At 39.8% G+C, this 13,954-nt stretch overlaps 1 protein-coding gene across 1 annotated transcript in view; it reads left to right on the top strand.

The window, feature by feature from the left end:
* The window catches only part of LOC106534318 (glutamate receptor ionotropic, NMDA 2B), a gene marked incomplete at its 3' end in the record, with an annotated part of 46,406 nt that overhangs the window by 17,726 nt on the left and 14,726 nt on the right, over positions 1–13,954 (top strand). The window contains 2 exon segments of the mRNA XM_014030916.1: positions 3,940–4,083; positions 7,261–7,531. Coding sequence (XP_013886370.1) covers positions 3,940–4,083; positions 7,261–7,531 — 415 coding nt within the window.

The following is a 13,954-nucleotide window of genomic DNA, read 5'->3' as shown; positions in this document are numbered from 1 at the left end:
CACACACACACACACACACACACACACACACACACACACACACACACACACACACACACCTCCGTTTGCCTGCTCCTTCACTGACTCCTGGCTCTCAGCCCCCTTCCCTGCTCGCTCACTCCGTACAGGATCACAGCCATGTGCCAGCATGGTCTCCTCTCCTCCATTCATCCCATTGTCACCAAACTGTCCTCTACGCCTGCCCCTCTGTAGGGTTTGGATTTTAGCTACATCCAATCTGCTTCTTCTTATTTTCTTTTTTTTTTTTTTTTTTTTTTTTTTGGACAACCCACCTTTTGATCTAGTTTAGCTCTTTCCCTTTAGTTTCTTTTGATTCATTCATATGAACCCTTTTCCCAGAATATGTGCTTTTTTTATCTGCCCCTCACTGAATTTCTCCTTTCTTCCCTCCCACATCTCCACCTGCCATTCATCCTACTTGTATCGTTTGTTGTAGTGTATTGTTATCTGTGTACAGTGGCCAGTGCTGACGTCAGCAGTGTATCCACAGAAAAGACAGCAAGCAGCTCAGCAGCAGATTCAAAGCGATGCTGGCCGGCTTCCTGTGTCTGGCTGGCTGACTCACTGGCCTCTCTACCCCTTGTGGGAATTTTAATACTCACTAATCGATCAGTTGGTGCCAACAGAGGTGATAATGTGAACCAAACCCTAATTGTTGAAGCTGTAAATGAAGAGCAGTGTGTTGCAGCACTTCATTTAACTCAGCTCCTGACTTTGCTTCTTTGCACACTTTTGCATTTTTCCTTTCACTTTCTTTTCATGCATTTAGTTTTTCTTTTTCTCAAAGGCTAATGAAAATTCTGCAGCCCCCTGGAATGAGTTGGACAGTACTTTAATAGTGCTCTTATGAGAAGAGATATGGGGAGAGGATGCCAGAGGAAATGGTGAGGTGGGGGTGCACAGTGACACAGGCGCTCTGCAGAGGATAAAAGGGGGAAGCGGGAGTGTGAGTCTGGAAATTCAATTATAAGTGTGCCCTGGCAGTGATTCCAGTGGTATTAATGGGACAGCAGAGTGAGAGGAGAGATAGAGATGGATGGGGTATGAAGGAAAAAAACAAAGAAGAAGAAAAAAAGATACAAAGAACAGAGCAACATGTGCATTCACAATAGTGAAGGCACATGATACAACATCTGTACAAGAGTCATTATTCCCCCATTTTCAATTTTGTCTCACTTTTCTAATGCACAAATGCAGCACATTGCACTCATTTTTGCAATGCCTGTTTTTAATCAAAATGCTGATGCATAAGCTTTGAAGCATCCTTATTAATATTTGTTTGGAAAAAATACATAGAATACATCCAAATGTGCAACTTTTATGTGAAATAGTGTGATGTGAATTTTGGTAGTTGAGCAATCCATCCATCCATCCATCCATCCATCCATCCATCCATCCATCCATCCATCCATCCAGCCATCCATCCAGCCATCCATCCATCCATCCATCCATTTTATTTACCCAGTTCTTTATTCGGGGTCAGGGGAGCTGGTCCAGCAGTCACTGTCTGAGAGGTGGGGTCCATCACAGGGACACAGAGACAAATGATGCATCCCACCCCTCATAGCAAAATTTGTCAGGACCACACAAGGCACTAAACACTAAGTCCAGAGACAGCAAAGATTGACAGGGCTTTGGTGACCCAAAGGTGGGCCATGTATGGGCCCGAACCACATGAACAAAACCACAAGTGGGCCACTTGTGGCACTGACAGATTTGGACCACATAAACCAAATCACAACTGGGCCAGTTGTGGTATGCCATCTTAAAAACAGTGCCAAACTACTTGCCATGCCAGCAGTCAGCCAGTAGTGCCAGATTGACACCATATTTGTGCCAGCTCTAGCAAACCATGTCAGGGCCACCAAAGGGCCATAGCTCAAACACACTTAACAGTAGAAATATAATTTAAAGTTTAAAYGGGTTGGACTCTGTGTGTTGTACAGTTTATACATCAAAGTGTAGACATTTTTGTCTTCTTTGACCCACGGCTATAAAACTTTTACTCCTAAATCCCCCAAAGTGCAGTATTCAGTCTCGCATTGACTTCTGTCTGAGCTCTAAATGTTTTCTTCAAAACTAGAACTGATGGGTCATTTCTACCTTACTGTAACTCTTACATAAATCACTACAGATGCATGAAAACGTATAAATGTGTGTGATCACCAGATGAATAACCACTCCTACTTCAGAGGTTATTCTCAAAATTTTCACACAGTGATTGTTAAAGGCTTAATTTGTACTCTGTGATTCTGTCTGTCTTATTGAGTGCTGGCAGGGAGTGAGAGAAGTTGTATTGGTAAGGAAATTAATAGTAGTTTTTTGGGCATTTGGGAATTTTGGGCAGTAGCTGCACTGTCTGAGATTTTTCTCTTCAAAAAGACAAAGTTTTAGACAACGTTTTAAGGTTCACTACTATCATCAATAAATATAAGATCTTGGACTTTATTATGTCACATTATTATCAAAGGTTCAGTGATTTAAGTCTTGTTTTCAGGGATTAAAATGGACATGCTCCTCCACGTTTAAACTCTTATTCAGAAGTACAAATACAGAATAAACACTAGATCTCAGATGGTATTGTAGCAAGACGGAGAATGGAGTTTGGGCGAAAGGTGACATCAATTAGAGGAACTAACTACAGAACATACCAGAGACTTTGATAGTTATTCTGTTTTCAAAAAGAAACTTAAAGTTTGGCTTAAATAAAATCAGTCATGTATTCATTTGTAAAGTAGGTCTATTTTAAGCACCTTTAAGAGTACCTTGCAGTGTGGGATGTTTGTGTTTTATTTGATTCTTGTGTTTGTTTTGTGCAGTTATTTTGTAAAATGTTTGTATTCCTTTATCTGTTCAGGACAATGGATGACATTTAGCTGTTGTGCTAATTCAGACACATTTAAATTCATGGAATATTGATTATCATTCTTTTAAATTAAATTAAATGAAATGAAAATTTATTTTTAAAATTTTCTAGTTTCGCATTACATGTATGAATATGTCAAACTGGCAAAGTTGCCCTGATAACAAATCAACCCAAGTCTATCGAAATGTCTTTTACAACCTGTTGCACTATTACGCAGTTAAACACCAAGCACACACACCCACAGTAATAACTCTCATTCATATAAATTGGCACACTTGTAGGTTGAATTTCCGGGAAAACAAACACTCTACTGTATATAGTGCACACAGGAGTTTTGAGTTTCACACAATGACTCAGATACACATGCACAACAACAGGCTCATGATGCAGAACTGCGTGTCTAGACGAGTATTTCTCACCTCCTCCTCTTCTTCTGTCCAGCTCAGCGGTCCGTTGCCAACACTGGTGGCAGGACACAGGCTGATATCCATGTTTAAGTAATGTTTATTAAAGTTTCTCTCAGACTTGTTTTGTTGTGCATTCTCTATTAGACTGAGATTTAATTTTCCCACAGGAAGGAATCTTATTCACTGTAGTGTTTCTGCAGGGCAAATGTGTGTCTTTTTTTTTCCACATATTGTCTAAATAAATCAGTTATTTTTAAGGGCACTATTAAAAGCTTTGTTGTTGGTTACAATAAAGCAAACAGATGGATATCACCGATAAGATGGAAGACAGCGTCTCTGAGTCCACAGAATGAGCTCCAGCTACAAACTCATTAAAGGAGTCATAAAAGGGAACTAATGAAAATTATGACTGGTATCATTACAAGTCCACAAGAGTCCTCTCGCCTTTCTCCTCTGTAAGCCAAGGAATAAAGGCAGCAAAATTAATGTCCGCTCCGATGATGTTACTCAACCACCGCTGTCCTTTAAGTCATAGCTGCTCTCCTTTGTGTGCGATGCCAGCTAAATTAAAGTTGAGACCAATATTGTTGTGCGACCATTTACATTGTGTCTTTGTTCCTTTGTGTGTGTCTCTGTTATTGTCAGGACGACCACTCCATGTTCTTTCAATTTGGKCCCTCCATCGAGCAGCAGGCTTCTGTCATTCTGAACATCATGGAGGAGTATGACTGGTACATCTTCTCCATCGTCACCACGTATTACCCAGGTTACCAGGACTTCGTCACCAAGGTAACGCTATGCACCTGGTTTAATGATGCGACTAACCTACCKAAAAGTCAGCACTTTGAATGAACACCATGTAGCTTTTTAATTTTTTTTACTATTTTGTTCATTGCACAACAATTTAAAAGAAACCAAGAAATGCATAGAAAAACGTGCATAATGTTTTTCAGGGTCATCAGTTTTGTCTTTCAACTTGTGCACTTTTGGCATCAATCTCAAKTAAATTCTTGAAATATTAAGAGTTATATACATATGGAGAAATGCACTTTGTCAAATATGATTCTGTAAAAATTGTTGTCCTCTGAAAGTGAGAGGTCAGGTTTTTGGAAGTGGGATTTAGTGGAAGGGTTATAAACAATTAACATCTTACCTGTTGCAGGTAGGTTACAGTTTGCTGAGCTAAAGGATAGCTTGAATGGGACCAAGATCAAAGTTGATWATTGATATGTTAAAACAACACCGATCTCTAAAATTTCATAGTAATGCATGCAAACATTATTTTATAAACACTTACACAGTTATTTATAATGAACTTTGTGGTTGATGCCAAATAGCAACAGCAGTGCAATCAGGGGCACTTATAGCAGGAATTATGTAATATTTGTGCAATAACAGTGGAATATTAAACTGATGGTGAGGTAAAGATTTATGAACTAGTTTTCACATAATCAGCTATTTCTTCATGCTGATTTATGTCATAGTGGCAGAAGGAATGCAGACTAGACACGAGGAGCTAAATAAAATTAAATAATTTAATTATACACAGAAAACTGCTAATGTTGCAGCAAAACATACATGCAAAAAACACAAGGAGGAACACAAGGAYCGCAAAGTAAACCAGACTGTGGCATGACAGCTAATGATGCTCTGCTGATGAGTGAAGGAGAACCAATTAAAGAARGGGGCTGATGAGGAAATGGTGACATCTGGGCTAAATACAGACTGGGAAAAGGTGAGAGTGGGCGTGGCCGGCTGAGCATGGATACGTTCACACTGCAGGCAAACGTGACCTACATCAGATGTTTATTTTGTAAAAATGTGACAAATCCAACTTTTTCAGATGTGACCCAGGTCTTTTCAGTATGTGGCATTGAATGGATACAAATCTGATGTTTTTCAAAGCAACTTCAGTCTGAAGAGTCATGTCACATTTCATCTGACTTTTATCAGTGACATGGGGCGAGTAAATCCATCCAAGTATCTAAAATATGGATACTAGCTTTGTGCAGCTTCATTTTTGTCCTTTTTAATTCTCCAGCCCCTTTCATAAGTCAAATCTGTGCAATTTCCGCACAGACCAGTCCGACTTTAAGCCTCCTCGGGTCGTTCACAAGATCACAGGTGACGGCGGGCAGGTCCCGCTCACATGTACGTGTTCATAAATGAACCAGCGGCGCGGATCCAAAAGAGGCGTGGAGCAGAACTCAGCTGGGCTGAACTGGACCGCGACGTATTTATTGTGGGACAGACGCCTGCTGCCTCGTATCAAACAAAACAACTGAATTAACTCCCTTTAGTGATTCTGTYGCGGTTTAATATTTTTAAACTTATTATACAAAGTTGCTGTTTTGTGTKATTTTTAARATTCCCTCGGTAAAATCTGTYGATTTATCCTCCGCCGCTCACTGGCTGCTGTGTCGTATCAAAAAAAGAAAAAGAAAAACGAAAAGACGAARGAAATCATCTCATTATAGCGAACCTGTAGCTCAATACTTTTTAAACTAACCAGCTACAAATTTGCTGTTCTGCGTCTTCTTTAATACTGTATGCCCTCAGTAATAAATCTCCAGCCGCACTAACGTCTTCCTCTTAAGCGCGCGCGCACACACACACACACACACACACACACACACACACACACACACACACACACACACACACACACACACACACACACACACACACAGCTCCTCCGCTACTCACTGGCTCTGCGTTATCAGAGAGAAAAAAAAGGAATGAGCATATTATAACGAACCTGTGGCTCAATATGTTTTAAACTAACTTTTACAAGTTGCTGTTTCGTGTCATTTTTAATATTCTCTTGTTAATAAACCTGTCTGTTGATTAAMCCTGTGGTCGCTCACTGATGTCATCATCATATTCTGAGCGCAGATCCGCCTCTGATACTACCTCTGCTCGCGGATCAGGAGCGCATCTGCCTTCGTGTTTTTTCTGAATGCTGGTTGGAGGACTGAACATACATCAGGCCCGGACTGAGCCGCCTTATGAAAGGGGCTTCCCTGACTGAGAATCCAAAGAAATAAATGATAGTAACATCTCTCTCAGGCCATATGTAAAGTTGCTGGATCGATACTTAGTTTTACTTTCAGCACGTCGTTTCTGTTTCATAAATACAATGCTACTCRGGAGTAGCCAGCCAGAGGCAGGTTCAAATATTAAAGGGGACATATCATGCAAAATCCACTTTTTTAGGCCTTAAATATGTTGTTTTGAATCTGATTGCACAACAACATCATGTGACATCCATATTTCCTTCTGTAATGCGATGAATGTGATGTCACGTCACATCTTTTGCACATATTAGTTTAATCAACACTGTGGAGAGTTCACACTGGTCTGATGGAAGTTGCATTAAAAATATAAMGTGAACATCCACGCAAAAATATCAGATRTGAGCAAAAGATCAGAAGTGAGCTTAAAGAACCTGCAGTGTGAACAGAAAACTGACAGGATAAGTGAAGAATGGCAGAGGAACACACAAAAACCACACAAATATCATCTAAACACAATAATCACAGAACATAAGTAAACACAAAAGACTACAAATAAAAACTATCAAAAACGAATCCTGAGAGTTTCCTCAGGAACGCACTTCAAAAGATGTGAACTGTTGCTCTCGTGCACCAACCATCAGATTCTTTGATTTCTCTTGAGAGCTATCTGACGGCAGTCAGCTCCAGACTCATCTCTGCTTCTGAGGATAGGTTCATCAGAAATACCAGCCTCGGGGATTGGCAATTACTAACAACTCAGAGGATCTACAAGGATGATTTGTAATGTTCATGTGGTATCAGCATTAACTGGAGCAGACTGAGTGACTCAGGCTTTAACAACCAGACTGGTGCCAAAAACAAGAAGAGCATTTCTTTAGCCAAGAAACACAAACAATGGGTAATAAAAAGTWTTTTTTTTCATAGCCGATTATCTTTGTTGTCTGTTCAGATTCGGAATACCATCGAGAACAGCTTTGTGGGCTGGGAATTGGAGGAAGTTCTTCTACTGGACATGTCCGTAGACGATGGAGACTCCAAGATCCAGAACCAGCTGAAGAAGCTCCAGAGCCCCGTTATTCTTCTGTACTGTACTAAAGAGGAGGCCAACACCATCTTTGAGGTGGCCCACTCTGTTGGGATCACTGGTTATGGCTTCACGTGGATTGTGCCCTCGCTGGTTGCTGGAGACACTGACGTAGTGCCTGCAGAGTTCCCCACAGGTAGGAGATCTGGGACAGACTTAAAGTCAGTCATTTAGATAATATCCCAGTTTTTATCTGACTTAATCTCAGTGTGAAAAAAAAAAGTTTGGTTGGTTTAAGCTTAAATCCTTTTTTCATTTCAACAATTACTGGGTTGATGTTTATTTTAAAAGTTGATCTATACACAAACAACAATTTTACACAGGCTTTAATCTGAAAGAAAAAAGTATTTTGGTCACATATTTTCAAATTAAGCAGGTGTAAACCTTTTTGTTTGTGCTACTGTTGTGTGCTGTAATTCATAACAGAATATTAACTCTTTTAGAAATATCTAAACTGTGTTAAGGAGATGGTTTGGAGCTTTTATGGAGAGGTTATGAGTAGTCAGTATCTTACCTGCAGTTGGCAGCAGTTAGAGCGATCTCTGTTTGAAGAATCAGGGATAAATTGACATATTAAAGCAGGCGTGTCAAACTCATTTTCACTGAGGGTTACATGGGCAACATAGTGGCCCTCTAAGGACCAGTTGTTATTAACTTCAATGTTTTATGTTTAACTTTCACTAAACACAAAACGTCATGTTCCTCGTCTCATTGCTATGACTGAGCACCGCTAACAAATAATAACTGAGCTCTATGTGGTATTTCCTACATAGAAACCATTAGAAATGCATCTTCTTATAAACACTGAAAAGTATTAAGTGGCTAAATGTGAAATAAGTAATACAAAAATACTAATAAAAGGAAAAACAAGAGTTTCACTCACTGTGAAAGTGTGATGAGTAGCTGCCATCTTAAATTCTGAACTCTCCCACTTTCTTACAGAAAATTCCCACTAGAGGGGTTTTGCAGTTTAATTTTACTACTTGTAAGTGGGAAATTCCCACTTCCTAATACAACTGGGCCGCAGCAAAAATATAGGCAAAAATGCAACGAAAATGAAGATTTTTTTAAAATGAAAATTTAGCTGGCTTCTGGTTACTTTCTAAGCAAGTTCTCCTCCCCCTAGTGGTGAGATGCTGTCATTTCATGGGTAGAATAATTGACATGCATTGTGGGAGATGTAGTTTATGGACAATATTGGCTTTAAAGCAGCATGTGCTTATTTTAAAACATAAATGTGTCRTTGAAGCTCTTGTGAGCCATATAAAATCTTGTGCCGGATCCCATTTGGCAAGTGGGTCTTGAGTTTGACACGTGTAATAGAGTACAACAAACTACTATTGGAATGTGACGAGCATTTCACCCATTTAAAACATCTCAAAACTTGTCAAGACTGTGATCTGTGATAAAAAATATAATAATAATGCTTGTCAATATAAATTCCTGTCCAGTGTGAATATAATAAGGTGTAAAATTTTGCAATAGATTATTCACTTATACTATGTCCTGATGCATCTCAGTAATCCAGGAAAAAAAATCAAAAAGAAAAAAATTGTATAGGTCTTCTGGGAGAGACGAAACGTTTCATTAGAGAAGAGCCCGTCCAGAAGACCTATACAATTTTTTTCTTTTTCACTTATCCTATATCCTCTCTGGAATAGACCCTGGTTTGATGAGCTGTTAGCTTGACTCCATGAGAATTCCTCGGTGATTATAAAATTTAGATTTCTCTGAGTCTTGATAACCTCTACAGAAACATGCYTAGGAAAAAAAATCCAAACAATCTCAAAGCTTCAGTTCTGATTAATCTTACCTTAAATGTCAGTAGCTGCTTCTGAAACGAAAGAAGGTTGGAAGCATTTATTTGCAGAAGGCATTCACTCCCTTTTGGTTAGCTTGACCCTACACAACGAAAGCAGAGASTTGTTATTCATGACATGCTATTTTCAAGTCATCTGTTGGGATTTTTACTGCAAGAACAAAAAAAAGTGACCTTTCATAATAATAAGTTAGGAGCTTTTCTTCCTCTGCCTCCTCCCACACTACTGGTTGTCATTGTAACATTTGAAGGTCAAATGTGGAACCAAAGCCACATCTAAGCTGGAGCGCATTAACCACTCATCCTGCTCAAGCCATCTTGTCAGACTGCCAACTGTAACACAGGATCTAGCACTTGAAGGTGGACGGACTCTTTTAGAAAGGCCAGCTCCCAGTGGGGAACCAAACCTTTCACTGTTAGTGCTGCTGCTGCTGTACGAACTGATGGAGCACTCTTTGATTTCAGGCTGCTTCCCAGCTGAAGCACAGGTGGTACACTGGTTAGAATTTGTCGGATTTTGGCTTGTTGATTTATAGCAATGGGTTGATATTACACTGCTGCCTGTATTCAGAGATTTTTAAGGAAYGTTTTCAGGCAGAACCTGAACGACTTGTGCTGTTCAAGCACTGTTCCTCAAACATTTTTACTGTTTTGCTCCCCTTCTGGCATCTGTGGATGATTTACTTTAAACAGGAGTAAAAAAAAAAATGCATTATCACACTGGGGTGTTATGGGTGTTAAGTGTAAAACAAAATGTTAAAAAGTGTCACTAAAATTTTTTTACCAAGCCACCCTGCCACCCTGAATCCCAACTCTGTGTGTAAATCTACATCTAAAAGTTAAATGTTAAATTTTAAAGCTTACATTCAAGAATTGTGGAATGGAACACATGAAACGTGCAGTTGCTTTCTGTGTTTAAGCTGTGCTTCAAACAGGTACCATCCATATTGTTTTCAATGAACACATTTTAAGTTTAGATTAAAAAAATAGATTTTAAATGCCAACTTTAGCAGCGTTAGTTTGCTTTTGTTGCAGGATGATGAATCACAATAAAAGCCACGCACCAACAGCAAAGGCTGAGTTCCATTCTGAAATCTTAAATGTAAGCGTTATCATTTACAGTAGCTGCAACATTTAAGATTTATTTTTTACATTTATATTTACACATTTATATTCAGGATTTCACATTTACATTTATCAATGAGCATTTAGTGAAAATAGCAAACTGTAAGAACGGTGAGCTAAATAATAAAATTTAGTGGAATTCTTAAACGAGGATTTTACACTCAGAAAGTTGTTAAATAATGAAAATGTGTTAGTGAATTTTTTACATTTTTTTAACACCTGGTGGCCACAGTGTATAAGGTTTTTACCTTTATTTGTGTTTAAATACAGTGTGTATTCATCTGTGTGATGTGTGACTGGTTAAAGGTTTGATTAGCATCTGAAACATAATGGATGAGGGTGATCAAACGGCTGAGGCAAAAATGTTTTCATGTTAGCTTGAGGAGCCAAAGTACGGCTGTGTGTTTATTGTTCAAGTTCTACTTTGTTAAGTTTGATTCATCAGTTATTTAAATCACACAACAACTTTCCTCTTGATTTATGCTGCCAGAGAGATAATCATGTCTGGTTTATGTACCGCCTGGCTGATTATAAAATGGAGCAGTGGAGTGGCTGTGCTAGGACGCAGACCAACCTTTCTATTTTTTTAAAGTGAATTATTATGGCATGCACAAATGGAACATTATGACAGACGGTAAGGTAAAATGTCATCTTTTCAATTTATGCATGATGGATAGAATACAGAATGRGCCAAAACACTTTAGTCAAAACAGGCCTGAATTCTAATAACATCACTGGTATCAATCGGTTTCAATCAGTAAAATACACTCGGTTAAAAAAAAGAGAAGGAATTATTGAATAATTTGCTGCACATTCAAACCAGTGATAAGTATCCAAATGATTTACATGCTAGGAGCTGGCATGTCTGGTATGAGTACCCAAGGGTGTAAGTAGTGGCATCATGAGATGAGCAGTTGTGTTTTCAGGCAGTTGCTTTAGCATGCAAAAGTCAATTAAAATGGAAAATAAAAGCCATCAGTAACACAGGATGGCTCATAGATGCTTTAGACAGCATTACRAGCACTTAATGGAGTTTGATGGGGTCACATTCAGAGCATGTGGTCGTATTAAACACTCGCCTATTGCATGGATCACGTGTTAGGAAACATGAGGACACTTGCACACTATGTGAAGGTAGAGTTTACCTAAAACAGACCACACTAAGGGTCACATTTGTGTAGGTATTTGCTGYCGTGGCAGCAGGAAAAATATACTCACAGGGAAACGTTCTCGGAGGAAACACAAGCAGACAATCTGGCTGGCTTGGGACGCACAATGCACCAACAGCGAGGTGAAGACGAGACACAGATTACAGTATAAAGAGAAAAACTAACAAGGGTTAATGAGAAACACCTGGGACAGGACAACAAGGATCAAGTGTGGGGGAGCTGGTGAAAACTCTGAGAAGAACTGAACTGACATGGTGGATAAAGAGGCACTAAAAACCCCAGATTCTCACACTGAGGGTCACACTTGGGTCATGTCTCGACTACTGACAATAATATAACTGTGAGTTTACTGCACCAAGAGTTTGCTGCCATTAACACCAGAGCAGAGATGACTACTTTTGGAGCGGTGCCCTAACCGAGAAGCACCAATAACAAGTTGCGTTGTTACCCAAGATGACCAAAGGAAGAGGCCCTTTCTTGTGGCTGTTGGGGAAACACTTATTGGCATTATTCTGGACATCATGCTGCGGGGAGACGTAGGTTCCAATTTACTCCAGATAACGAGCACTAAATTGCTGTCCAAACAAAAAAAAAAAGCATGTGGTATTAGTGGATGTGGTGCAGGTGACTGACTAAGATTGCATGCGCAAATAAAAACAGGTGACAAGTTGTGCAGACCACCCTATTGAAATCAGGACTTTGCATGAACTACTAGCTGTCACTACAGTAACAGTCATGGGGGAGGCAGGGTGTCAGGGTAGTCTGATACAGACAAAAGCCTGCATTTCATGACCAGTGTCAGTGGACACTCAGGTCCTCCTCAATTTGTCCTTAATCTAACGTGTGGGATCAGTTCAGTTCTGGTCAGTTGGATCTTGACGGTTAGTTCCAACAGCTGTGGGCTGACTTCCTGCAAAAGGACTTCTATACGGCTCTTATGTACGCTGCTTGTATTTATAGCTGAGCGGGTCACAACCTACTGACGAGGGCCTAATAGTGTGCCCATACAGCCAAATCTGACAGTGTGTTTGGTGCAATACATGACCATTTAACCTGTGCAGTTTTGTTTCATTACCATCAAACTGTCTGTTTTAGTTTTTTAGCTCAACTTTCACAGTAAGCTGCTAAAACATCTAAAACACTTGCAGAAGTGTAGAATTACTGGTGTTGTGATCATATGAGGATTCTTCTAAACGTATTAGTAGCACAGCCATAAAAATAGATTTTAAAGGAAAAAGTGCTTTTAACCAGWATGAAGATTCTTTTGTTTAAGAGAAAAACTCTTGTATTTACCCAGTTCAGTCATTCGACTGAGTCCCATCTCAGCTCTCAACCTGAGCATTAGAGGAGCCACATGATGCATTTTGAGCACTCAAGCATACCAACTTCTAAACTACAGTGGTCAGGATGACATTGTTGCAGAGTGTAAGAGGATTTGTAGTTCAGGGTTCAGCAGAAGGTGCATGCTAGCTGTGGGGATAATTTGCTTATGAGACTCACTTAATTTGCACCATGTGAAGAGGAGCCTTTAATTCTCAGGGGTGAACCAATAATGCCTTCCTTTAGTCGTGCTCAGGGAAATKATTTCTTTGTCTACTTTCCTCTTTTTTTACATTTGCTTTTTACTTGGTGGCATCGCTCGTTCATTTCTCTGTAGATTTGGTTTGGCACACTCCCTTACTTTTCTACTCTACTCAGCTTTTTTTCTTTGACATTTCTGCATCTGTGCATCTTCYGATGTTATTTGCCTTCTCTTCTTGCTTGTTCTGTCCTTCGTTTTTTTGTTTTGTTTTGTTCATCTCAGCTCRACTTCCTGCTAACATCTTCTGTGTCTTTGCGCTCCCTGATCAGATCAGAGTTACACTCGCCTGGTGTGCTAACGTAAACACCCAGTCTGACATCATTGGCATAAATAAGCTGCTTCTAAAAATACCTGCTCTTCCGTTCACCAATCAGCTTGCATATGTATATATGCTTTTTTTGTACTGTGTGTGTGTGTGTGCGTGCGTGCGTGCATGCGTGTGTGTGTGTGTGTGTGCGTGCGTGCGTGCGTGTGTGTGTGCGTGCGTGCGTGCATGCGTGTGTGTGTGCGTGCGTGTGTGTGTGTGTGTAAAAGTTTTTGTTACCTGGTTGGAACAATTTTGACCATTTTCACAGCCTTGTGAGGACCCACTAAAGCCAGGTTCTTATTGGGGGAAATAGCCAATCATTAGTGGGTTTGGGTTAGGACTAAGGTGTGAATGAAGTTTAGATTAGGTTTAGTGTTGGTATAATCTGGTTTTGTTAAATTTAGGTTAAGGGGTCAGGGATAGGCTATAGAAATGACTGGTAAATGAATGGAAGTCAATGCAAATTCCCCGTGAGGATAAAAGAACAAACGTGTGTGTGTGTGTGTGTGTGTGTGTGTGTGTGTGTGTGTGTGCGTGCGTGTGTGTGTGTGTGTGTG

This window comes from Austrofundulus limnaeus, unplaced genomic scaffold, assembly GCF_001266775.1.
Source record: "Austrofundulus limnaeus strain Quisiro unplaced genomic scaffold, Austrofundulus_limnaeus-1.0 Scaffold1141, whole genome shotgun sequence".
In the NCBI taxonomy this organism is placed as follows: domain Eukaryota; kingdom Metazoa; phylum Chordata; class Actinopteri; order Cyprinodontiformes; family Rivulidae; genus Austrofundulus; species Austrofundulus limnaeus.
This window is presented reverse-complemented; position numbering and strand designations above follow the sequence as displayed.